General features: G+C 33.4%; 2 protein-coding genes across 3 annotated transcripts in view; one reads left to right on the top strand and one right to left on the bottom strand.

The window, feature by feature from the left end:
- The window catches only part of LOC127702034 (putative per-hexamer repeat protein 5), a 39,861-nt gene extending 28,870 nt beyond the window's left edge, over window positions 1–10,991 (bottom strand). Inside the window, exons 1-6 of the mRNA XM_052206027.1 lie at window positions 10,865–10,991; window positions 7,295–7,409; window positions 6,728–6,828; window positions 4,586–4,627; window positions 3,819–3,878; window positions 424–534 (exon numbers count right to left, since the gene is read on the bottom strand). Of these exons, the coding sequence (XP_052061987.1) occupies window positions 424–534; window positions 3,819–3,878; window positions 4,586–4,627; window positions 6,728–6,828; window positions 7,295–7,409; window positions 10,865–10,961 (526 nt within the window). The 5' untranslated portion in view covers window positions 10,962–10,991. The remainder of the gene's footprint in view (window positions 1–423; window positions 535–3,818; window positions 3,879–4,585; window positions 4,628–6,727; window positions 6,829–7,294; window positions 7,410–10,864) is intronic.
- An 8,933-nt stretch (window positions 10,992–19,924) lies between these two features.
- Window positions 19,925–22,936, top strand: LOC127702036 (uncharacterized). 2 transcript variants are annotated; one of them, XM_052206031.1, is made up of 2 exons: window positions 19,925–20,009; window positions 21,007–22,936. In XM_052206031.1, the coding sequence occupies exon 2, from the start codon at window positions 21,403–21,405 to the stop codon at window positions 22,696–22,698; it is 1,296 nt and encodes a 431-aa protein (XP_052061991.1). In that variant the 5' UTR covers window positions 19,925–20,009; window positions 21,007–21,402; the 3' UTR covers window positions 22,699–22,936. The 2 variants fall into 2 exon arrangements, with proteins under 2 accessions (XP_052061991.1, XP_052061992.1); XM_052206032.1 differs by lacking the exon at window positions 19,925–20,009 and adding an exon at window positions 20,128–20,177.
- Window positions 22,937–27,168: the final 4,232 nt, after the last annotated feature.

Raw genomic sequence — 27,168 nt, 5'->3', positions numbered from 1 at the left:
CTGGGAATTTGACCTCTAATCCACTGTGAAGATTCTAACAGGAAACACATTATCTATGGATGTTGATTGGACGGCCAAGGAGCCTAAAGGGAACTGACTGGGAATTTGAACTCTAATCCACTGTGAAGATTCTTAACAACAATTATATTTTTCTGGAGTATTATGAATTTAACATTAACAACCATTCTGGTTCTCGTTTTCATTACCCGAGCATATATATACACGATCATATCCCCTGTCAAGGTAACCAATGAAATTGCTTGATTAGTCGGGATATTTCACTTCAGAACAATATAAAAGTATGTTATTAATGCCCACGTGATTGACTTCTCCGAACGACCTTTTTCTAGAAACAACGTTTTCTAGATTTCACATACAACATTTTCTAGATAAAACATACTATATTTTCTAGATATAACATACCACATTTTCCACAGAACAATGCACAGTTATCAGTTACCCACGAGGTGTATGTAGGGTCTGTACACACAGCATCACCATAGTCCTTACAAGTCTTTAATTTGTCCACACATCCTGTGTAATACATTTGTTCTTTTAGAAGTTTTGTGATAATTTGAAAACGAGATGAAAATGGATAAAAACAAATTAAAATGTTTCATTAATACGAAAATTCTACTAAGCATTCAAAATGTCACTCCAAGAACACCAACGGTTGCAATCTTTCTATACTTCGAAGTAACTTCTACATAAGGAAATACATGTACCGAGTCAGGAATATGACAATTGTTTCCCATTCGTTTGATGTGTTTGAGCTTTTGATTTTACGATTTGTTAATGGACCTTCCGTTTTGTATTTTCCTTGGAGTTCGGTATTTTTATTATTTTACATTTCAATTATGTTCTTTTTAACCCTCTCAACTGTGTAGAATAAAAGGAAAGTACGAAAGTACACAAATAAAAGAAAATTCTGAATTTGAAAGGCAAATTTTCCTAACATTAAAGTATAATTCCTTTATATCATATTTAGAAAGAAAAAAAAAACAAACAAACAAAAGAACACTGAAAATAAATCGTAGCACACGTTTTGTTCATGTTATATACGGATACATGTCTTATTCATTTGTTAGATCATATTAAAAATGAATCTGCTAAGGGACTCTATACTGGAATGATAATGTTAGATTTGCAAAAAGCCTTTGACACGGTCGATCATCATATATTGTGTAACAAACTACAAATAATGGGTGTCAAATGTACTAAATGGTTTGAATCATATTTATGTAATAGACAACAAAAAGTTAGTATTAATGGTACTGAATCTGATTTAAGATATATTACATGTGGGGTACCACAAGGGAGTATTTTAGGACCACTATTATTCTTATATTATGTTAATGACATGTCTATAAATATAAGCAAAGACTGCAAAATTTTATTATATGCTGACGATAGTACCATACTATATTCTCATAAGAACCCAGAAGCTATATCTGAAAAACTTGGTAAGGAACTTGAATCTTGCAGCAAATGGTTTATCGATAATAAATTATCATTTCATTTGGGGAAAACAGAAACTATTCTGTTTGGGTCAAAAACGTAAATTGTCGAAAATTCGTAACTTTGATGTTACTTGTAATAATCACACAATTTCATCTCAAAATTGTGTGAAATATTTAGGCCTGAATATTGATTATTCTCTTTCTGGAGAAAATTTTTTAAATAATATTATTCAAAAGATAAATTCAAGATTGAAGTTCCTATACAGACAGGCCAAATGTTTATCAGAACAATCTAGAAAGACTTTAGTTACAGCTCTAATTCAATGTCATTTTGACTATGCCTGTTCTGCATGGTATGCTGGTGTCAGTAAAAAGTATAAAGATAAGTTACAAGTATTACAAAACAAATGTGTTAGATTTATAAAAAATACTGGATATAGATCAAAAGTTGACCATAATGTATTGAATAGTATTGGTTATGTTAATATTGAAAAGCGTGTTAAACAATTGAGATTAAACCATGTTCATAATATCTATTACCATCATTGTCCTAATTATATGCATACAAATTTTACAAAGGTGAGACATCTTCATCATCATTTCACACGAAATAGTGAATAAAACTTCTGGGTTCCACCAGTAAAGAGTCAACAAAAAGATACATTTTATTTTAATGGCATACAAGATTGGAATATGTTGCCAAATAATGTTAAAAAAATAAAGAAAATAAAGGATTTCAAAATTAGTGTTAAAGAGTACTTGACCAAAAGTTATAGTGCGGCCTTATCAGACTTCTTTTTATATTATTAAACTCATTTTTTATCCAAATTATTCTTATATGAATTTTTTATGTCATATTAATTTGTGTGATATCTTTTTTGTATGTCGAAACTATAAGCCGTTTACATGAAGGGACCCCATTGGAAACAAGCTTTAAAGCTTTCATGGGTTATCCCTGATAAAATATTAGCAAATTTTTTCCATGCAGTTAAAGATTATCTACACTCATAAAATGCCATTATATTTTACAAAGTATGTGTTAGTTATGTCTTTATGTATCGTATATATTGAGTATTGTATTACTAGTAACTCATATGCTTGATATTTTATTGAATAAAATATTATTATTATGATACATTTTACATCATTCTGTTTAGTTAGGTTTCTATTGGCCTTTATCATAGTCTCATTTCTACTGGGATTTTTGTATAATATCATTCAATCTTTTATGGTAATATTCTTTACAAAGCACAAAAATGTCAGTATTCACCTCAAAAGCTAACAAAACCTTTAAACAGACTTATTAAGAAGGGATATAGTTACGATACTGTTGTCAGGTCATTAAAGATTGCATATTTTGGCTTTAATATTAATTCACTTATAGGGTCTTAGGGTCCGCATTTTTGCGCCTGTCCCAAGTCAGGAGCCTCTGGCCTTTGTTAGTCTTTTATCATTTTTAATTTTAGTTTCTTGTGTATAATTTGGAGTTTAGTATGACGTCCATTATCACTGAACTAGTATACATATTTGTTTAGGGGCCAGCTGAAGGACGCCTCCGGATGCGGGAGTTTCTCGCTGCATTGAAGACCCATTGGTGGCATTCGGCTGTTGTCTGCTCTATGGTCGGGTTGTTGTCTTTTTGACACGTTCCCCATTTCCATTCTCAATTTTATTTGCATTGGAATTAAACACATTTATTCTAAAACCAGTTGTTGGCATAACACGGGTTATGTTCTTCTCATATATTTTATGACGGTATAATACTAAACCCCTAACAGGAGGGATTGTGCCTGATATTCATATGATGAAGACATAATCTTTTAATCAGTATAATTGAGGTCTGGAGCTGGCATGTCAGTAACTGCTAGTATTCTGTTGTTATTTATGTATTATTGTCATTTTGTTTATTTTCTTTTGTTTCCTATTCTGACATCGGACTCGGACTTCTCTTATACTGAGTTTTACTGTACGTACTGTTGTGCGTTTGTTTTTTCTACATTGGCTAGAGGTATAGGGGGAGGGTTGAGATCTCAAAAAACATGTTTAACCCCGCCGCATCTTTGCGCCTGTAACAAGTCAGGAGCCTCTGGCCTTTTTTAGTCTTGTATCATTTTTAATTTTAGTTTCCCTTGTATAATTCGGAGTTTAGTATGACGTCCATTATCACTGAACTAGTATACATATTTGTTTAGGGGCCAGCTGAAGGACGCCTTCGGGTGCGGGAGTTTCTCCTCGCTGCATTGAAGACCCATTGGTGGCCTTCGGCTGTTGTCTGCTCTATGGTCGGGTTGTTGTCTCTTTGACACATTCCCCATTTCCATTCTCAATTTTAATGAGACATTTATCTATTGGGCTTACCTCCTGAACCACCGGACATGACTGGAGTTTGACTGCCAGTGCCAAATCCCAGATGGAAACCTGTAATGATTGAGTGAGTGAGTAAATAACATTGTGATCTGGTATGTCAAGTTCATGCATTGATTTTTTTTCTTATTTTCTGCACGTTTAAGTCATTTTGACCTGTGTTCAAACGTAAATGGTATTACTCTTAAAAAATAAAACAATTCAGAGGTTTTTTTATTTTGACACTTAATATTTGTTGTAATGACAGTAGACATACATTACAAATAGTGACGTTTATTGATAACAGAAATGTTACTCAAAAGGACGTTTGTTACCCATCGTTTAATATTTGATGTTGGTTTCTGTACATACGAATGAACTACAAGAAGGGAATTGTATATAAAAAGGACGCAAATGCTGGTTTTTGTACATAACAATGAACAATCAGAAGGGAACTGTATATAAAAAGGACGCTTGTTTCCCCATCTTTTAATATTTGATGCTGGTATTTGTACATACCAATGAACTAACAGAAGGGAACTGTATAGAAAAAGGACGCTTGTTTCCCATCTTTTAATACTTGATGCTGTATTTTTGTATTTACCATTGAAGTACCAGAAGAAAGTTATCCGTGATACTATTTGTGATTTATCTTAATCCATAAATCTTCGAATGAAGTTTTGTTTAAATGTAGCTTTCAGTAGTTGAAAACGGTAAATTACGAAAGAAAACAAGCTAGGAAGATAAATTTGTATAAATTCAAATTAATATATTATACTTACCGCCATCGCCACTGCCACTGCCACTGCCACTGCCACCGGTTGCTACAAAGCAATATCGTTTTAAATTACCAGAAATTTCGTAAATACTATTTTAACTATTAACAAAGTGACTTTTTAACTATTGAGATATTTACACTTTTTATTCATAGCATTAATTTTATGTCAATTTTTTTTACCTAGTAAACTTATAACCACATATATAAGCTGGATTACTCGTATAATTCAGATTGTAGAGCTAGGGCTTACCGTGGCTATAACTTGGATGGAGAGTTGTCTCATTTGCACTCATACCACATCTTCTTGTATCTATGTAATGTTAACTGTTTATCAGATGACCTTGTTGGATCTTTACGTTATTACTTTTTGCAAATTGATAATAAACAACTAGTTTGACCAAACCACAAGTTTAGGTACAATGTACCTATCTCAAACCAGGAACCACTATTTTTTAACTAAAACGTTCTTTGTGCTGTCCTCTCGATTTGACGACAATCTTTGATAAGTCACGTATTTTCTTGATTCGGGTTGATTTAGAGCTTGTCATAGTGTAGAGACAATTGTACACTGCTGAAGACTACAGTGTACAAACAGTTGTACACTGCTAAAGACTCTATTGTACAGACATGTGCATACTATTGAAGACTATATTGTGCAGGCATTTGTACACTGTTGGAAAACTATAGTGTACAGACATTTGTACACAGTTGAAGACTGTACATTTAGCTATAGATGTCTCTTAATTATTTCAATCAGTAATGTGTGTGTTGTTTGGTTGCTGTCTTATCAAGTAATAACTAACACCTCATTTTATTCAGACAGACCGAAGGACGAATAGGCAATCTCAAATATCAGAGAAGCACTTCATGATAGAAACATAATACTTGAAATGAACAACACGTAGGACGTAACTAGTAGAGCAGGACTGCGTAGCCTTCGAAACATCTAACTTCATCCTCGTGTTTTTGTTGGATTCGATTTACCCATTTTTAAATTTTTTTCTATGTAGTGTTATGTGGACTGCCTGTGAAGTGTTATGTGGACTGCCTGTGTAGTGTTATGTGGACTGTGTAGTGTTATGTGGACTGTCTGTGTAGTGTTATGTGGACTGTCTGTGTAGTGTTATGTGTACTGCCCGTGTAGTGTTATGTGGACTGCCTGTGTAATGTTATGTGGACTGCCTGTGTAGTGTTATGTGGACTGTCTGTGAAGTGTTATGTGGACTGCCTATGTAGTGTTATGTGGACTGCCTATGTAGTATTATGTGGACAGTGTAGTGTTATGTGGACTGCCTATGTAGTGTTATGTGGACTGCCTATGTAGTATTATGTGGACAGTGTAGTGTTATGTGGACTGCCTGTGAAGTGTTATGTGGACTGCCTGTGTAGTGTTATGTGGACTGCCTGTGTAGTGTTATGTGGACTGCTTGTATTGTTATGTGGACTGCCTGTGTAGTGTTGTGTGGACTGCCTGTGTAGTGTTGTGTCGACTGTCTGTGTAGTGATATGTGTTATGTGGACTGCCTGTGCGTCTATTTTTTTTTAGGGCCATTGAGTTGTCTGTCTTGTTTTACTATGTTTTTATGGCCATGGAGTTGTCTGTCTTGTTTTACTATGTTTTTATGGCCATGGAGTTGTCTGTCTTGTTTTACTATGTTTTTATGGGCATGGAGTTGTCTGCCTTGTTTTACTATGTTTTTATGGGCATGTAGTTGTCTATCTTGTTTAACTATGTTTTTATGGGCATGGAGTTGTCTGTCTTGTTTTACTCTCTTTTCATGGGCATGGAGTTGTCTATCTTGTTTTACTATGTTTTTATGGGCATGGAGTTGTCTATTTTTTTTTTACTATGTTTTTATTGGCATGGAGTTGTCTGTCTTGTTTTACTATGTTTTTATGGGCATGGAGTTGTCGGTCCTGTTTTACTATGTTTGTATGTGCCTCCTTGATATTTTCTCTCTTTGTAAAGAGGTTTTATTTTAATTATTAAATCAGTAAACCTTATCAACGGATACTGCCATCGATAATATTTTTACACATGATTTACGAGAAACTATTTATAAATTGTATACAAGTATCTCGGAAATCTGTATTACACTTAATAGAGAAAATGTATTCATTTGGGAAAAATTGGAAGTGTACCTACCTCCACCAGAGGGCGTAAAAGAACATTGTGGTTTACTACAACATCCGTTTGCTTCTTTCACTAATTGACAACCTTGTGGTAAGGTTCCGTATGAAGGGCACCTAAAGACAAATTATACACATCATAAAATAAAGTCTGTATTACTGATCGGAGGAGACCAAAAGATAGCCTATCTTGGTACCTCTTCCTTTGTATTTCTAGAAAAACATGTCATAAAAGTAAATCAATCATTTATTTTTGTGAGAGGCATGCAACTACGTTTTTAAAAGTTGTTTACCATCGATGTGTTTAAATGATACTAACACATTTTACCTAGATATATATATTTTATATAAATTGCCATTGCCGTAGTTGGCACAACTTTTCGGAATTTTCTGTATTCGAAGCTCTACAAATTGTATTTGATTTGGCCTACTGACTGTTTTTAAAATCACTCGCCACTGACGAGTCTTATGTAGACAAAACGCGCGTCTGGCGTACACAATTATAAATCTTATATAATTGATGAATTTTTACACAGCTTTGCCAACATATGGTTTATGTTAATAAAAAAAGTGATACACTTACACATCTTTGCAAGTGTAGTGACCTGTTGATCCATCGGTACATTGACAGTTGTATTTGCAAGGAACAGTCCATGATTGTCCCTGTTGATATGTCTGCCCTTCATAAAGACATCCTCCTAAAATGAAACAGGGATACAGAATTTATAGAATGAATGAACAGTCCATGACTATGTCTTTTGATATGCCTTTCCTTCATAAAGCCTTCCTTTCGATATGAATCAGGGATACAGACATTATAAAAACAATAAACAATCAATAATTGTGCCTGTCGATCAGTGATTTGGTAAGTTTGACTTGTTAAAACCTCCTAGAAAGAAGAAAACCAGAGTGTGGATACTCATTATATACATCAAACGGAAAAGTACTTTGGTATTGCTTTCGAAAAAGTATCTTATAAAATAACAGAATGATGCAGATAAGTGTAAAGAAACTCAAATCAGGATACAAAGTAATAACTCATACGTATCCATTACTTATATCGTAGATACATACATCTATAGAATAGAGAATGGAAACGGGGAATATCTATGCTTATATTAACCGACTAACAACAGAGAGAACGCGATTATGATGAAGGTACTATGTAGAATTTCATGAGCGTTCTTCGATAAATGCCAACATTGCAAATACGTAGCATTACACATAAGGAGTATTTCTAACGGTAGTCTTAGCTTAGAACTACGTGATGCTACATGTGGCATTACATTATATCACATTTAATCAGAGTTTCAAAATTTTTAAAACCAGCAATAAGTAAAAGTTATTTTTATTATCAGATTACTGGGGTTGTGTTAAAATTTGTAACATTTTGTTTCATATACTGTTCTCCGTTTTTTCCCCAGGAAAGTCAAACGTGGATACCAAGATTTGATTCGGAAATTTTAGTTCTACATGTAGAAGACTTATAGCTATCGAGATATCACATTCTGATACGCTGATGTTGTTTATAGCGTGCGCAAATTTGGACACGTTCCATGCAAGATTATCGATCCTTTGAATAAACATACTCCAAAGGTTATCAACTTTAATTTGTAATTCAATCTTTGAATATTGTTTTCATCGGCAATAATATTTATTTTCTAATCAATCAATTAAAACAAAACTAACTATGTTTTGCTTTACAGTTATTAGCGATAACAGTTCTACATCCCATCAATACTTTGCCGTTGCACAATGTCATGTTTTTCTCTGATAGTTAATGACACTTTTTACACTAAATTCATTGGATGAGTGATGATTAAATTTTGTCTTGGATACATGATTTTTTATTAGATGTTATTGGCTTGGAACTAGCTTTCAGTAACTGCGAGTACTCTCATATCGGTAAGTTGTGTCTTTAGTGTTTTTGTATCGACCTGATGAGTAAAGACCTTTCAACTGATTTTTATAATTTGGTCATATATTGTGCTGTTACAGCACTGTCCAAGGTTCGGGGAGGATTGGACGCCATCTAAAACGTTTAACCTGCCATAATCGGTTACTGCCTGTCCCAAGTCAGTAGACTTTAATTCAGTGGTTGTTGTTTGTTACTGTTTAGGGACGACATCAAAAGTTCAATGTAGGATAAAAAACTTAATTCACATAGTTTTTTCACTGACCCACCCCCCTCTTAACTTAATTTGGGAAAAATTGATTGACCAATATGGATATATGTAAAATCGATTTTGGATAAACAAAACTTGCAGCAATTTTAACCCCCACCCCCAAACTATTTGATTTAAGTTTTTTTATCCTACATTGATCTTTTGATGTCATCCCTTATCATATTAATTTTCCGTTTTTTTTTGTACATAAAGCAGGCCGTTGTTTTTCTCATTTGAATTGATTAATATTTTGTTATGTTAGTGTCTTTTATAGCTTGCTATGCGGTATTGATTTTGCTTATTGTTGAAGGCTGTACGGCGACGTATAGTTACTAACACCTATGATATGTGGTCTCTGGTGTACCCTTTAACAATCATACCACATCTTCTTGTTTTATAAATACATGTGTATGTTCTTTAACATCCTAGACAAATGAACATTCACACATAATTTTACTCTATACTCTATTTTGTTCTTTTAATTTTGTAAAGACACTGAAATATAAATTACAGAAGTAGGATATTCGTCAATGAGATATAAGCCTTAGTCATAATAAAAAATCAAAAAATAGACATCTAGCGGTCAATATACGGATTCACGATATACATTATATCAATGCCTTATTTTCAAACTATAAATCGTCCCGAGACCAGACAAGATTAGGAATCTAACAAAGACGAGTCAAATATATGTCAATTACAACAACTTCGTCAATGGACATTAAACTTCAAGATGTTACTTCTGACGATGTCCCTGATTTCGGATAAGCAAATTTAAGGTAGATGTGGCGAGGTATTTTATTACATAGACATAACTTTTTTGAAAACTGATTTTATGGAATGTAGCACCGACTACAAGCACTTTAATAATTTAAAATAAAAGTTCAAACAGGGTCAAAGGTAATGACCATAGCAAGGTAGATAAGAACTTGTAACTTTGACATTTAGTTTCATGTATTCCAGGAGACATTTAGTTTTATGTATTCCAGGAGACATTTAGTTTCATGTATTCCAGGAGACATTTAGTTTCATGTATTCCAGGAGACATTTAGTTTCATGTATTCCAGGAGACATTTAGTTTCATGTCTTTCATGAGGAAGAAAAAGGATGTTGTAAACTTCGGGTTTTTTTTCTAGATATCTAAAGAAGAAAATGATAAATGCAATGTGTGATCCGTGCATTCAACACGTGTTAGAGATAACATTCATCAGGTACGCCTTTTTTGGAAAGCCAAATATAAAAGAGACTGTTAGCCTCCGAAGCTATCACTAGCCAAGGTGATATTTTCAGGTGCCAATACTGTCAGTACCTCGGTACCGGCATGAAAATATACTTAATCGCTTCTAGTGTTACTATCCTATTATTCTCGTATTGTATTATCAGATTATCCACTAATAAGTTAAAAATGTCTAATTTGATTTGTTTTCTGCTTACGTCTATTAGTATTATGGTAAAATATTTAGTATTGTTGCTATCGATGACATTTTCTGTGCGTATAATTGATCGTTCACCCAATTCAGCCATTTGGGGGAATTGCAACCCTTTTTCAGTGTGAACATTAATCTTTCTTTTATGATTGACATAAGTCTCAACAATGTCCGAAAAATACCAGGGAGCCATAAACCGTACAAAGAAACCGACAATACATTGACCCAAAGAAGAAGTACAAAAATTACAGATTTACCTAACATAAAATTTTAAAACAATCTTAAGTGTGAGCTACACGAACTCCAGTAATAAAAATGAATATGCATTTTGGTGCATTTTTTTGCTTCACTAGTAACATCTGTTATTGCAAATATTGAATGGAAAGAATGAGACCAGATATTCGATGGTGCCTCCTCAAAGCTTAAGCATTCTATGCTTAAAACGTTCTATATAATAAGCTTCTGAATTAATTTTCGAATACTATAACTGTTTCTTAACCTTTCCATTCGTAAAACACTTATTGTTTTAAAACAATGGAAAGTTGTGAATAGATGACTGACCTGCTTGACGTTTGTATATATGTCTTGTCTTCTTAACTCCTTTAAGATCAATAGCCGTAGCCAGTCCCACAGCCAATAAAAGCACTAAATATTTCATTATGATGTGCACACGTCGATGTCTTTATGAAGAAAGAGAATGTGCCAAGTGAGTGCATGATCACCAGACCTTTATATGGAACATTATCTACCGAGGTCAATATGATCAACACTCCATTGGTTTATAGTGCAACCCAAAAGTTAAATACAAACATATTACTTAAGGTGTTGTTTAGTCCACTGATAACTGGTTCAGTCATCAAATACATTAACAAACCTCTTATTATATACATTTGTATCACATATGTTTGTATGGTTCATGACATATGGATGCTTAAACTTATACAGGAAAGTGGGGCCAGAAATTTATCTTGGAGATGTTCGTTGATAATATACGGAATATTTCACAGCATACGCAAATGGTTCTAAAACAAGCATTTAATCTTCGGACTTTATAATTTGTTTTAAATATATCTTTTTTTTATTGAAAACTTTCGAAGGAGATATATTAAATATTTACCTCACCTGATTGTAATATTAGTAACAATTTACTGGAACCTTGTAAAAGTATTTGGAATTATTTAAATATAACCACAGTTATCGTATATAATTCTTATTTAAAGTTATGGAGATACGACTACCAGGGCTTTTCTTGTATGCCCGTAAGACCTTTTCTTGTATGCCCGTAAGACCTTCTCTTGTATGCCCGTAAGACCTTTTCTTGTATGCCCGTAAGACCTTCTCTTGTATGCCCGTAAGACCTTCTCTTGTATGCCCGTAAGACATTTTCTTGTATGCCCGTAAGACCTTTTCTTGGGGTGTTCATTTAACTGTGCAGGACGTATATATACGCAACCACGTCCAGTCGGAATGAGCTACATTCAATTTCTGTGCCACGATCTTTACACGATGAAGACCTTTTGTAACAAATCAAATTTAAATAAAAACATATTTGTGGTAATTAATATTCATAGCTATTATTTTCTACTGTATTATTCGTCAACTTGTTTTATGGAGAGGATGCAAGAGACATTATATTTCTTAGAATGTATCTGACCTGTACTTATAAATATTGTTTATTAAATGTAATGTTTAGTTAGTAACAATATTATCAATACTAAAGTATGTATAGTGGTCTGCCCACTTACTAAATGTCACGCTTTTGCCAATGGCATATATTGGCCTATTATTTATAATATATTATGCAAGTGTAATTAATGGGCGTGTTAAGTATTGAATGTTGATTTACAAAAGATGTTTCAGAATGGTTGAACGAAAACCATTTTGCATTTCTTTTTATTAATGGTCAATGGAAGCACATGAGGTCATCTCTGGTTTTTGGTCTTGTTTGAGAAACTCAATATTTAGTTGTATACTGTTGTTTATCTTTTAGACTAATTTCTTTTAGTTATGGCGTTGTTGTCTTTTTCGACTTGATGAACCCCATGGAATCTTCTCTTCGTTAACTTCAAACTTCGCAATTTTTAAAAATTCTATATGAATCTATTGTATTAATAACAATTTGTTTATTAATCTCTATTTCTCTCAAATATGAATAGACCTAGAATTCGACCACAACATGCTTTATAAGGCATGTCTATGTCTTAAAGATAGTGCTGGGTCTACCTGATATTTGGCTATTTAAATGTTTGTTTGAAGGAATGGCGATGTCTTATAAGAGTTTTATTATTTTATCCCACATCTATACTTCTAGCAGCTGTTGAAGTTCAAGACTTCATTGTCATTATCATTCGTATTTTTTTTTTTTAAATTTTCTTTAGCTTTTTCTCTTCTGCTGTGGCGTTTCGTTTTAAAGAAAAATAGCTGAGTAAGCAGTAATGACCTGACGGCATTATTTCATTTACTTTTATATTGGAGAGTGTTTTGAATTAAGGGGTTTAGGTATGAATATTGATACTAAGTATAGTAAATAATTTGAGAACGAATGCATATAATGTAATTTTATTATTTTATCGTGCATTCACAATAGATATTGTTGTTGGCTCTGAATTTGACCAAATCTAATATACTAAATATACATTTACATGTACACTGTGATGTTTATTGTTGTAATTATCAATTATATCAATCAATTGTAACTGATTTTATGCCCTTTATGGGTCCTGAAATTTGGGAAATAAAAATATTCTTTTCTATTCTATACGCTGATTCCATCAAATTCCAAAGTCATCACTGACTTAATTCTTAACAAATGGTAAAAACAGTACTACCAAAACACCAAGGTAGATTCTACAGTTACTGGCAAAAAACAAGGTACATACAAAATAGATACTGAAGGGACATTCTGGTGACAAATAATCTCAAATAACTTTTAATTATTGTTTGCAAGGCAAAATGATAGATTTGTTGAACGTTCTGATAAAATTTGTTTGACGTAATTTTGTTTCATGGATGGACAGCATGCGCGTTCGAAATACACAATCCATAATTTTTAAACAAAAGTATAAGCAATCAACTCAGTTTGCATAGATCTATTCCAGATAGATCCTAATGAATTTATACTAATGCAATAAGTTTTACGTATAGAATTGTTACTTCAGCAATGTTGATGATGAACGTGTAATATACTACAAGCTTCCTAAATGTCCATTTGAGGCAAAAGAGCTTCCGAATTGTTAACAAGAGGTAAAAGAGCTTCCGAAACGACCATTTGAGAATCTGTTTCTTGAAGAATGTCACGGTGATACTAATTTCCTGCTTGCTAATAAAGGTTACTCCAGAAATGCAACATCGAAAGCAATAAAATGTTAGATTTTACTTTTAGTCTACAAAGCGATAGATAAAGAAATGAAACGTGGTGTTTAATAAAATTAACGTGAAAATTATAAAGAAAATTAAATGAGTGCAGGTTATCTGCACAATAGTTTAGTTTCAAGTGTACCCAAAATATAGGATGCAAATTGCGGTTTAAATCGGGGAACATATACTATACAACCTAGGCTTTACTTTACAGGAAACTCATTTTGCTTCCGTGAGTCCACTGGCAGATATAGAGCCCATATAAATGACATAATGTCAGACAATCACCCTGTGATGCAATAGAAATCTGTTTTTCTGCACGATTTCTGCAAATCTTGTCTCGCCCACGTAGCGATAATAATCAGCTGTTAATATTACATAGAGGTAATAGATTTGTACACTCACTCCATGTTAATCTATATTTGTACAAAGATAAATATAACATTCACAAATATTTATAGGACGATTGAACCTATAATAATCAAAGATTGACGCAGTTTTATTTCATTATCAACGTTTAGTTCATTCGAGACTCGTTATCATTTATATATTTGGTTCGTAAAGGAAATAAAAATAACACCTTATAAATGTCGTCTGCCCGAAGAACTTTTCTGGATTTACCTTCTGCGGGAACGAACAAACCTAAATATTTGAAAGCCAGGGATGTATGAATACGTAGATATGTTAGGAGCTGTAAGTCCTAAAGGGAACTAAATAGAATTTTCAAATTCATTCAAGGTCAACTTTGCCTGAGGGAGTTGGAACCTTAGTTTCTTAAACATTTTCTTAATTTGTCAACGGGGCATCTCAGAAAAGAATCCTATAAAATATGTCAGGTTCATCTGGTTCACATTGAACGCCCAAAATCGGTTAACTCCGTGGATAGTCAATACTGGATCTCATGACACACCCAGAACCGGTCAAATCTGTGTGTAGTCAATACTGAGTCTCATGTCACACCCAGGACCGGTGAAATCCGTGTATAGTCAATAATGGGTCACAGGTCACATCCAGGACCGGTCAAATACGTGTATAGCCAATACTGGGTCACATATTACACCCAGAACCGGTCCAATCAGTGGAAAGTTAATACTGGGTAACATGTCACACCCAGGACCGGTCCAATCCGTGGTTAGTCATTACTAGATTACATATCACATCTGTAATCGGTCAAATACATGGATATTCCTCACTGGTTCACATATCATACACATCTAGGACCAGTCAAATCCTTGGATTGTCAATACTGGGTCACTTGTCACAAACACCCAGGACAAGTCTAATTCGTGGACGGACAATACTTGGTCATATGTCACACACGTCCGGTACCGGTCCAATTCGCGGATAATCAATATTGGGTCACTTGTCACATCCAGTACTGGTCCAATTCGGGGATAGTCAATACTGGGTCACTTGTCACATCCAGTACTGGTCCAATTCGGGGATAGTCAATACTGGGTCACTTGTCACATCCAGTACTGGTTCAATTCGGGAATAGTCAATACTGGGTCACATGTCACGAACATCCAGTAGAGATCAAATCGATGGATAGTACTCCAACAACAACAACAACACAAATAAAAAATTAGAAAATATATCTAGAGGTCAATGTATAGTCTTTAACAGTTAATAAATGTCCATATCGTATGTCAAACTCCACGACGTTTGGACAAGTCCCTTACAGAACTAATCACATATCACAAAGGACCCGCAACCAACACCCCTTTCTTTTAAAAAGGAAAATAACATCAATATATGAATGAAGTGAACCAATGATGATGCCTTCAGCCTTGACCAGGAACATTAAAACGAGGCAGGGACAAACTAGTCACTTATGTATCAACCGTCTTCAAATATGACGGAGCAAAAGGAAAAATAAAAGGCACAATAGAATAGACATCAAACAAATGGTATATAGAAAGCATTTTGATCTTTAACAAGTACACTTCAGACGATAAAAACCGCGGTCAAACAAAATATTAAAAGATACGGCACAGAAGAATGCCCACAGTCACAGCCACACAATATGCCGGCAAAGAAATCACACCACCCTACACTCTTATGTCGGCCTTTGCATCTCTGATCACAGCCCACATAGCAACGTCTCGAAAAGAGCAGAAAATACGATCCTGTGTAATATCAAATTTAAACTTTGGAATTGAATTCTTTGCAGAAAAGAGAACATTCGTGTTTGAAACTGTTAAAGCAAATCGATACTAATTCCAAATAATTCATGACATGAAACCAGTATAATTATAATTATAACCTTGATAAATATAAAAAGAAGATGTGGTATGATTGCCAATGAGACAACTCTCCACAATAGACCAAATGACACAGAAATTAATAACGATAGGTCACCGTACGGCCTTCAACAATGAGCAAAACCCATACCGCATAGTCAGCTATAAAAGTCCCCGAAATGTCAAATGTAAAACAATTCAAGCGAGAAAACTAACGGCCTAATTTTATATACAAAATAATGAACGAAAAACAAATATGAAACACAGCAACAAGACACATACAGAATGTGGCGGGATTAAACTAGTTTGAAGGCGCCAACCCTCCCCTAACCTGGGACAGTAGTGTAACAGTACAACATAATAAACAAACTATAAAAATCAGTTGAAAAAGGCTTAACTCATCAGACGAATACAAATATAACTACATCCAACAAAAACACAAAGTGGACGTGGACGGGTACTTGTACATCCCAACAACAAAAAGACACTTGGCACAGATCAGAGAGTACTCTCAGATACTGACAGCTAGTTCAAAGCCAATAACAACTAATAAAAAAAAAATCATGCATCTAAGACTAAATTATCAATCAGTAGACATCCAACATCCAATGGATTTAGTGTAAAGACGTCATAAACAGTCAGAGAAAAACATGACCTTGTGCAATGCCAAATACAGGTATCGACAGATTGTAGAGCCATGAATGTGCATATGTATATAACAATAATATTTAGTTTGATTTTAATTTACTGATAACAAAATCAATATTAATACCAATAAAATCAATATTCAAAGATCTAATTACAGTGTTGAATTGGTAACCTTTTCGAATAAGTTTATTTACAAGGTCGATAAGTTTACCGGGATCGTTTCTAAATTTCCGGGCTCGGAAAACAACATCTCTGTATAAATGAGGATGTGCTATCCCGTTTGAAATAAGTTTTCTACAGGTACAACCAAACTTCTAAACCAAATCTTTATATCTATGGAAGAATTTAGTAAAGGTTTTAAGTAATTTGTGGTAACGAAATCCCTGACTCAATAATTTACCAGTAATACATAGATTACGTTCATAAAAATCCAAAAAACGTCACAACGGACACGGGCATAGCGAACGAGTTGTGATATATAAACACCGTAAGACGGTGCCAAAGCAACATCACCATCAAAAAAGGAAAATTAACAATAGAGAACGAAAAATCGTCCCTTTTGTAATAAATTTTAGGGTAGAGTTTCCCATGTAAAACTGAAATATCTAAATCTAGGAAAGGACAGTTATTACCGTTTATATTTGATTTATTTAAAGTAAGTTCAAGATAACGGTAAGTGTTGTTGAATTTATCAATTAAATGCAATTAAGACGGGTCTTTACTGAGTTTGGTTAAGTCTACCGTGCCAAAAATATGTGGAAAACAATACTTATACTTGTTTGCTAAAATATAGATGTTCTTTTATGAACCGTTTGTTTGTCAGCGGAGAATGTGTCAAAGATACAACAACCCGACCAAAGAGTACCTTTCTATATTTACAGCATTGAACCAACTTGGGCGTAACATTAAAGGAGCTGTTCACCTATATACATTTACATTTAAAGCAGACATCGGTCCTACATGCTGTCGATACCTACTATCGACAGCATGTAGGACCGATGTCTGCTTTAAATGTAAATGTTGCAAATACGTAACCTCTTGTTGGCACATATAGTTTGACCAACTTACTATTTTTCGCATGGTACTACAAGTGCAGCTACATTTAAATATCTGGATACAACTAATTCTATCAGTGCTTTTGTATAATGCATAAAATACACATAGATATATGAGGGTCTGGATGGGGTTTACAGAATAGAGAATAATGGCCCAAAAAAAAAAGAATAAAGAAAAATGAGCAAAAAAAATAAAGAATAGAGAATAATGGGATGAAAGTATAAAGAATAACTAGAAATTATAGGATTTAATTAATACACTATGTATAAAAGAGATAAACGATGTACAGAATAAAGAAATCATATAACTACTGAAAAAATAGTAAAATCATTTTCATGAGAATTTTACAGAAAGGCGTAATTTTTTAAGATATAGTTAAATGCCGAAGAATTTAAAGGATACAGAAATTAAGAACCCTCCTAATCATGTTGTTATACCTCAGTATTCAAATCAAATGGTGCAATATAATTTTGTATGTCTTGATAAAGCACCAGTTTAAAGTACAAGTGAAAACAATTTTACTGTATGGTAGCAGAAGTATTTATTTTAAATTATTGACTCTTACCGCTGATCGAACTGCGAAATAACTATATTTGTTGCTGTTTACGTTTATATAAACTACATCAATAATAATGAAATAAGGAAATTCATTGTGACGAGGAATATGACATGCATGAGGTTGTTGTATGTATTTCTGTTCAATCTTAGGTTGGTTGACATGATTACAGGATAGACAAAGAATGTTTGATGACATATTTCATTACATAAAACAAATGTGTTTGTATTGAAACAAGTCAAAGTTGATATTTCAATAGACACATAGATTTAATTATAATCCTAACCCTCGTCACGATGGCAGATCCTCAAAGTCTGTTAAATTTATGTAGAGTTTGACATATTCTACAGAATATTGTTTATTGTTGAATGCAATGTTGAACTTACGATGTCGTATGGTTTTTATTAATAATACTTTATAAGTTTAGTGCGTTTGAAGCGCTTTTCTGGATTTACGTTCAGCATGTAAGCTCAGTACTAAATATTCGAGGCCAAGGATGTTTACATATTTGAGCAGTTATATAACCATAAAATCAAATCTATTTAAGGTCAACTTTGTCTACAAGGAATTGGAAGCTTTTTCGTTATAATTTTTTACATATATCGACGGAAACTTTACCATCGAATACCAATGACCGACCAGAGATTATTATCGAAAGTATTATCAATCATTTGAGCACTCCTGATGATGGTGAATCCAGGAAAGCGACTCGGACGCATGACATATATAAAGTGTTGTTTTCATATTCAAAATGTTACATAGCCAGAAGACACCTTATAGGAAGATCCCCATTTGTGAATGTGTTTAAGATATATACATATTGATTTTCACCATATACCATACTATTACTTACTTATATTGATTTCATCTAATTTGTTTAATCTCGAATTATTGATGTTAAATTCTAACTCCCTGACAATGATGGGGAAAATGAGTAGGACGGCACTTACTGAATCTGACGGTCTGAACAATCTAGTCTTTGAGTACTACAATTAAAAATAAAATACTCTTAGGTTGTAATGAATCAAATAAAGAGGCCTTCTTATATATATAGTGTTACATTGATACAGGCAGAATATTCTTACGAGGACTGAAAATGTGTTATTTGTTTATTTTATCTTAATCATGAATACAATTATACTTACTTATGCCATTTACATTCTGTTTCCATTTTCGCTTTGATTTTCATTGGATTTATTGAGTGCGATTGGAAAGTTGAAATATTGAATTAGCAAACCTAAACCATTCTTAATAATTAAAAATACTGGACAATGAAACTTAAAAAAAAATGTTTTAATCATACCAAGCTGCATTTGCGACAGTATTTCATAGAATGGGATTGACAATGAAATATTGTGCAGTCACGAGCTTATCGTATTCATTGAGATATGTAAACACCATACGATGGGACAGAGGGCTTGTTACTGCTGAGAAATTGAATTATGCCTTAAATAAAATTTGGTAAATAATACCTTTAAAATATCTTGTATTCGCCTATTTGATTGATTTGGTTTGTATCAGTCAGAAATGAGAAGGTCTACTGTTTTATATGATCAGCATAAATCCTTTCTTTATTCGTATTTTTTAGCACATGTGATCGTCTCCGGTATTTTTATGGTTGGTTCTAGGTGTTCAAGGTGTACCGAAAAAGTTATTATGTAACGAATCACATAATTTTCTATCTTGTTTTATTTATTGTTTACATTGAAATTAACAAAATTATCTACCTTGAGAAAATTTGAACTTTAAATCACATGACAGTATTGATTGAACTGTCGCATGACGAGAAGTTATTCATCCGAGTGCCATAGTGTATATACCTATGACAATATTTGTCAAGTTACAGGTATCTATTGCTGTTTTGAATTGGTCTAACTGAATTTAATGATTCGTTTTAATTTACATAACGGTGTACTAATTCAAAAAAAATATGCCAATAATTTCACTCTAACAACGGTTTCTACTTACTATAATGATTGTACTTCCTTGTTTTAAAAGGGATCGAACATTATTTGTACGTATGAAATTTTCTTAAAATTAAAAAAATAAGAGAGTAAGAAATTGTAAGCCAGTTTTCATTCCGCTATTTTGGATTCTCAATCTTTTAATTAGTTTGGTCTTTTATTCTGAATCGAAAGTTCTGTCACAGCCATCGATTAGAAGGATGCCCAATACTATATATACGCATTATTGTGTTATTATTCAAAACAAAATACCAATAATTTTACCCTAACAACGGTTTCTATTTAATTTTGACTGTTTGTAAAGTTAATTAACAAAAAAACAACAAAAACAAAAGGCGGAAGATACCAAAGGGACAATCAATATTTATAAATCGAAGAGAAATCGACATCACCCTGGCAAAAACGATAAATGACAAAATACCAATGTACATAGAAAATGTAACACTCAGCAACACGAATCTCATTGCAACTGAGGATGATCTCAGATGCTCCGAAACCTTCAATTTTTCAATACTTGATGCAAATATGATTTACACTATTTCAATCTAGAATTTTATTGGCAATTAAGGACAATTCTGAAGAAAAAATATTATTCTATGTGGTCATTTATCATGTTACTCAAGGCGTCATAAAAAAGATGTCACTTCCTCGTCAGTAATAGAGCTAGACAAACAAAGACACAAAAAGCTATAAGACATACAAAGATCATCATATGGTATTCTAAGTAAGACAATTATCTACAATATATCAGCACTTGACACTTTTGTGTTGAGGTAAGTTTAACCGTTCTGTTAAGGTTAGGATAAAATCCTTGTAATCATTTTCGCCCTTATGGAATTTCAAACTTGAACCTGTATAATTACAAATACGTTGTTTTAGGTAGTAAAGTATGTCATCCAACATTCTTTGTGGACCCTGTAGCTATGTCAACACAAATAAAAATGCACAGAAATGGTGTACCAATTGCGAGGAAGGTTTTTGTGCTGACTGTGAACAGGTTCACAGATCCATGAAGGTTACAGGAGACCACACACTGATGTCAACCGACGACTATCGTAAAATTGAAAATGTTCCCGTCAACTTGAAATGTGATACCCATGGCAAGAAGTTTGATCTATATGCAAAACACACGATGTAGCCATTTGCGTAGCCTGCTTTCCATTACTACACAAACATTGTTCTGATGTCATTTCCATCGACGATGTAGCAAAAAATTCAAAGAGATCGACAGCGCTGGATGATTTGGTGGATTCAATCAAAGTCGCATTAGAAAACATGAAACATTTCATCAACAATCGCAACGTTGCTATGAAAAATCTTGAAATAGAAGAACAAAGCGTCAGGAAATCAATCAGTGAAATTCGAGCAAACGTTAACAAACATTTGGATGAACTTGAAAACAAAATGTTAAATGTGTTGTCCCAACGGTACGAAAACTGTAAATCAAAATATGGAAAAGTACAGAAGTATCTGAATAAAATAGAAAAAGAAATCAAGTTACTACAAGAACAAACATCACAACTGAAACGTGTCGGATCCGACTTACAAGTTTTCCTTGGAACTCGTCAGATCAACAAATTAATCCATAACGAGGTACAAAGCGTCAAATCAATGACGAGCTCATTACAAGATTACAAGATTGGGGTTGAGATTCATCAAGAAATCATTTCATTACTAGAGAATGTCGATACTTTCGGAAAGGTTAAAGTTGAAGAAAACACTATCAGTTTACCATTCAAAGATCCAAAGGTCGATCAAGCTCAAATAGTACATAAACCTTCCGGTCAATCTTTTGATCGAACTAGGCTACAATTGCGACAAAAGTTCAAAATAAAAAGGAAAACGGCTGAAGTAAAAGTCACTGGATGCGCAATTTTACCAAACAGTCATATATTGATAGCCAATTACAGTGAAGACAAAGTATTAATTGAGTATGGTGAAGCAGGAAGACATATTCGTGACATACCAGTTTCTGGCCAACCGTTTGATTTGGCGGTTATAGACAGTGATCGCATGGCAGTTTCATATGGTGGAAATAGTATTATGGAAATATTGAACATTAATGACAAAATGGTTCACGCGAAAGTAACTTTCGATTGGAGTTGTTGGGGAATTTCATACCAGAACGAAAACATTTATATATTAATAACTAATGAAGGTATAGTAGAGATGGATATGTCAGCGAAACGATTACGTACGATAGGTGGGCAATATAGTGATGAATGTGGTATTTTTTATATAAGTGTAATGAAAGACAGAATCTGTTATAGCAGTTGGTTAACAAACGTGCTATATTGCTGTAGTATGACAGGTGACGATATCTGGACATTCACTGACCAATCTCTTGTCGCTCCTTGTGGAATATCAGTTGACGACGATCAGAACGTGTTTGTTGTGGGAAAGGATTCTAACAACCTGACGATGATACAGCATGATGGGAAAGTCAGTAAGACGTTACTTACTGAATTCGACGGACTGAACACACCAAATGCCATAGTGTACAACAGTGCTAAGAAATTACTGTTGATTTTTAAACAAAATGGAGATGCCTTTCTATATAGTGTCATATAGATACAAGCAGAATAACTATATACGGACGGAAAATATACCCTTTAATGATTGTATCTGGTTCATAATAAAATATATATTGACTTATATTGGATTTATGGAATGCCCGTTGCAATCTTTTAACATTTTAAAGTAATAATATGACGAAACTAGTTTATGCTCGATAGGATTTAACCAAATGTAAGATATGTAGAATGTAAAAATCTAAAAAAAAAATCCAAATACAATTATATGTATTAGACTCATCACGTCTTTTTTTTATCAGAGCACTGTGCACTCAAACTTAAAAATAACAGTTTTGATATTACGAAGCTGCACATACTACAGCCTTTATGTGAGGGGATAGACTAGCACATAATCGCTCTGCACTACTAGGGATAAATATTCTGTATCAAAAAATTAAGAGGTCTAGTTTAAGTTGGTTATGGAGGAATTCTGAAGTTTGGAATACCAAAGAAAAACAAATGTAGATTTTGATATACTTTATAAACGACTTTCTCACTGTCACATGGAAAATCTTTGATATCTTCCTTATTTAGTTGTGGTCTCAGTATTAAATGTGTAGGTTATATGTGGCACTGAAACAAAAACGGTTCAATCGAAAATCGTTACAGAAAATTTCCTTGTCAAAAGTAAAAAGACGAAGAGAAAATCAATAATCCACAAAACTTCATTAACAATTATAATATTTTTTGTATACAACAATGATAGAAAATTAACATTCTTGAACTTAACCAGTTTAAAATTTATTAAGACATTTTTTAAAAGTGGATGTTTGTCTATGCCAATCAGACAGCAACTCTGCGATAAAAAAAACATATTCCGAAGATATTATAAAATACAATAACTTGCCAGGTTCCTGAATTCGGAGAGTCCCAATAAAATGCAATGGGATTAAACTAGTTCTATGCACTGTACTTAAAATTTTGACAGTGATTTTAAAAGCTTAAAAGTCATATGATCAATTTACCTCCTTGGAAAACAGCTATCGGGTATAACATCGGCATAATACTCAACCTAAAGTATAACAATGAAAATAATATCATAACTTCAAGAAGGTTTTCAGTTATTGGAAAAAGGTCATTAAAGATTCCAATCTGGTAATTTGGTAAACCAGACGTGCGTGTCATCTACATAAGACATATCGTTGTCGTACGATTCAAAATAGTTGGAAGACGAAATTTACACAGGAAATTTACACTAAACAACCGAAAAATCTAAGAAGTTGTGCCAATTACATCGAAGGCAATCTATGCCTGGGTGTTGAGCAAAAGTAAAATTAAAGACTTGTCTTGTTGATACGGAAATCGTGCCGTTCTATCAATCTATGTAGGCAACATATACCTACCGTGAAACTGTGACATCACTGAAAGTATCAGTCGTTTCCTTATAAAGGCTATTATCATTTTGACTAATTTATACAAAACTTTATCGAAATGATGTTCAGTGTATATGAAATAATGAGCCAATGAGACAATATACATAGTTCAAACGAATCGAATATAAACAACTATACGTCACCGTACGGCCTTTAACAACGAAGCGAATTGGTACCGTTTTGTCGGCTATAATAGGCCCCAACATAAAAAAATATGAAACAATTCAAACGAAAAAAAGCATTGGCCTGATTTATGACAAAACAATAAACGAAAAACAAATTTGACAGACAGCAATGAATAACAAGCTGATGTCTTGGGACATGCATAATATAGAATAGTGTAGTTTAACCTATTTGTAAGCGTTCAACCCTCCCCCTCACATGTGACAGTGGTGTAACAGCAGAACTTAAGAATAACTGCAATAATCAGTTGGAAATTGCATGACATATCAGATCGGCATGATGCAAGAAAAACAAGGAACATAAAGACAAAAGACACAACGTACCGTTCTTGGCGTACTCGCAGCTATTACATCTAGTTCAAAACCAATACTGACTAGTCAAGAAGTCGTGTTTTCCCTAATTAAAGTATCTAGATTTTACTTGATGAATCATAGTGGCTTTTTTTAATCCTTTATTTGGTTTTTCTTTACCATATACGATAATCATATGCTTTCAAAAGTATAGATTATCGGGTTTTCTATACCTTGGCATCGAAAATATGACCCGCGAGCTACAATGTGTACCTTTTTGGCGAGTGAGCGCAGATTACAAACAAAAACGCTTTACATTTGGTCGAGCGACTGATATTTTATAATATCAATACGCAGGAAAGCTAATAATCTGTTTATCGTGCTATTTCAGGTGCTTTCCCCCTCCCTTCGACAGTTTTACGCTTATCGAAAGTATGCTTTATAACATCTCATTGTGAGGTCGCTGATAACTTGTCCTCAGACGTTGTGATGTCGATAAATGTTCTGCATGTGTCTCAAAGCCGTTATACGAGAATTACGGAGCGTCTGAACAGAGCGATATAGACAAAGGACGAAAACCATCTCTAGTGTCAGTGTTAATGGTATAAAAAGAATTATATCATATATTATCAGCAGATATTAATAGATTATATTAGTTATCATTAGCACAAACTACTTGCACTGATGAATTTGGACATTATCTTGAAAACATGAATGGAGAAACAAAAAACACATGTCTACAAATCATTTCATTGGTCGTTCATATTGTGTATACTAAGGAGAGAGCAATGCTATTTTGGATGAGGAGTGCTTGGATAATTTTGTATATAATTTTATCCCCGTTTGAGAAAAATACATATTGTGATCCTTGCTCTGTAGGAAAAAATGTAATGGCCTGATATCACTTTAAACAATCAAGGCTTTATTTGTGATAAAAAAAATTGCCAATGCATGATATATGTGCCCATGTTTTAAGTTGGTAGTAATGATAATATTACATTCATTGTAATCTGACACGCCAATGCAAACAGATGTATATTGAACCATATATAACTGCATCAGAACAAATTTTGCTGCAATGGTCATGATGAAATCCAAAGTGTTGGGTTTTTTTTCAAAATTTCAGCTATTTTGAAACTTTTCTCCTAGATTTCATATTGTTTCCTTTGCTATGAAATCTCTAATCTTCCAACACCCAAATTGCAGATTCTTTGTAAGACTGGGTCGTTAATATTGAACGGCGTAGAAAATAGTGATACATAAGATAACGCGATTTACTATAAGGCGGATTAAAATGTTCAATACTCAACAGTCGTTATTTTTCATCTTAACAGTTGAATATCGGTCTATAAAGCATCACAATTAACTAGGAGTTTTTGCTGTGAACATTTATCTATAACATAATACCTTCATTTATAGTAAATATTTCTGACTGTTTCTTTTATGCAATAAGCTCAGGAATATTTTCTAATCTTTACATCGGTTTTCTTTATTCTAAAAAGATATACAAATAACATGTGTATCGGACCATAATGAATTTGTAAAAGGTGATGGAACTTAGTTCTCATTGGTAAAAGGTGACGGAACTTGGTTCTCATTGGTAAAAGGTGACGGAACTTGGTTCTCATTGGTAAAAGGTGACGGATTTGAATTGTCTCCTATTTGTAAAAGGTGATGAAATTGGTTCTCATTTGAATTATCTCCCATTTGCCACAAAGAATTTCTAAATCTAAACCTTATATTCACGCAAGTAAAATTTACTCGAATATAAAGACTTTACGAAAGACATTATGACTGTAAAACTATTGAAACTTGAACAAACAATAGCGTTTACAGTTAATAGTGATCTTATTTTCTATCATCGTTAAGCTGATCGTCGTAGTTTTGTTAAATTTAAATATACAGGAAAAAAACAGGAAATATCACAAAATTGTATTCATGGAAAGGGAATGGAAATAACACTTTCTCAATTTCGTGTTTGCGAAGCACTTAACTGGATTGACCTTCACAAGGAACCCTCATACCCGAATATTTGAAAGCCATATGGCCAGATGGCCAGAAAGAATAGCTAAATTTATCAAAGATCAACTCTGCCTGAGGGAGTTGCAACCTTATTTTCTTCATAATTTCTTTATTTCTGAACTGGGAATGTTAGAAAAATATGTTATATATCATATCAGTAAATAAGCACTGAATGTCGAGCTGGTGTTACCCTCGGGGACTAACAGTCCATCAGAAGTGATGTCGATCCACTACTAGTAAATGAAAATAACACTTACATATTTGGTGTGTCCGAAGTGTTTTCTGGATTTACCTTCATAAGGAATACTCAAATCCAAATATTTAAAAACCAGTAAAAGATAAAATAACAAAAATACCAAACTCCAAGGAAAATTCAAAACAGAACGTCCCTTATCAAATGGCAAAATCAAAAGCTCTAACATATCAAACGAATGAATGTAAGACATAATAGGTAAAAATGTCAAAAAAAGGGTACAGCAGTCAACATTGTGTTATAATCTTAATCAGTATAAAACAAATAAATATGTCAACAAAGAAAAACAAAAAGGCATATAGACAAAGCACATAAGCATATATGAAAGACAAGAATACGAAAATTGG

Source organism: Mytilus californianus, unplaced genomic scaffold (genome assembly GCF_021869535.1).
Source record: "Mytilus californianus isolate M0D057914Y unplaced genomic scaffold, xbMytCali1.0.p SCAF_5, whole genome shotgun sequence".
NCBI classification, from domain to species: Eukaryota; Metazoa; Mollusca; class Bivalvia; order Mytilida; family Mytilidae; genus Mytilus; species Mytilus californianus.
The sequence above is the reverse complement of the archived record's forward strand: the minus strand, read 5'-3'. Positions and strand labels throughout refer to the sequence as shown.

What these genes read in the sequence shown, in the direction of transcription:
- LOC127702036 (XM_052206031.1), top strand. Translation starts at nt 21,403, where the DNA reads ATGAAACATTTCATCAACAATCGCAACGTTGCTATGAAAAATCTTGAA.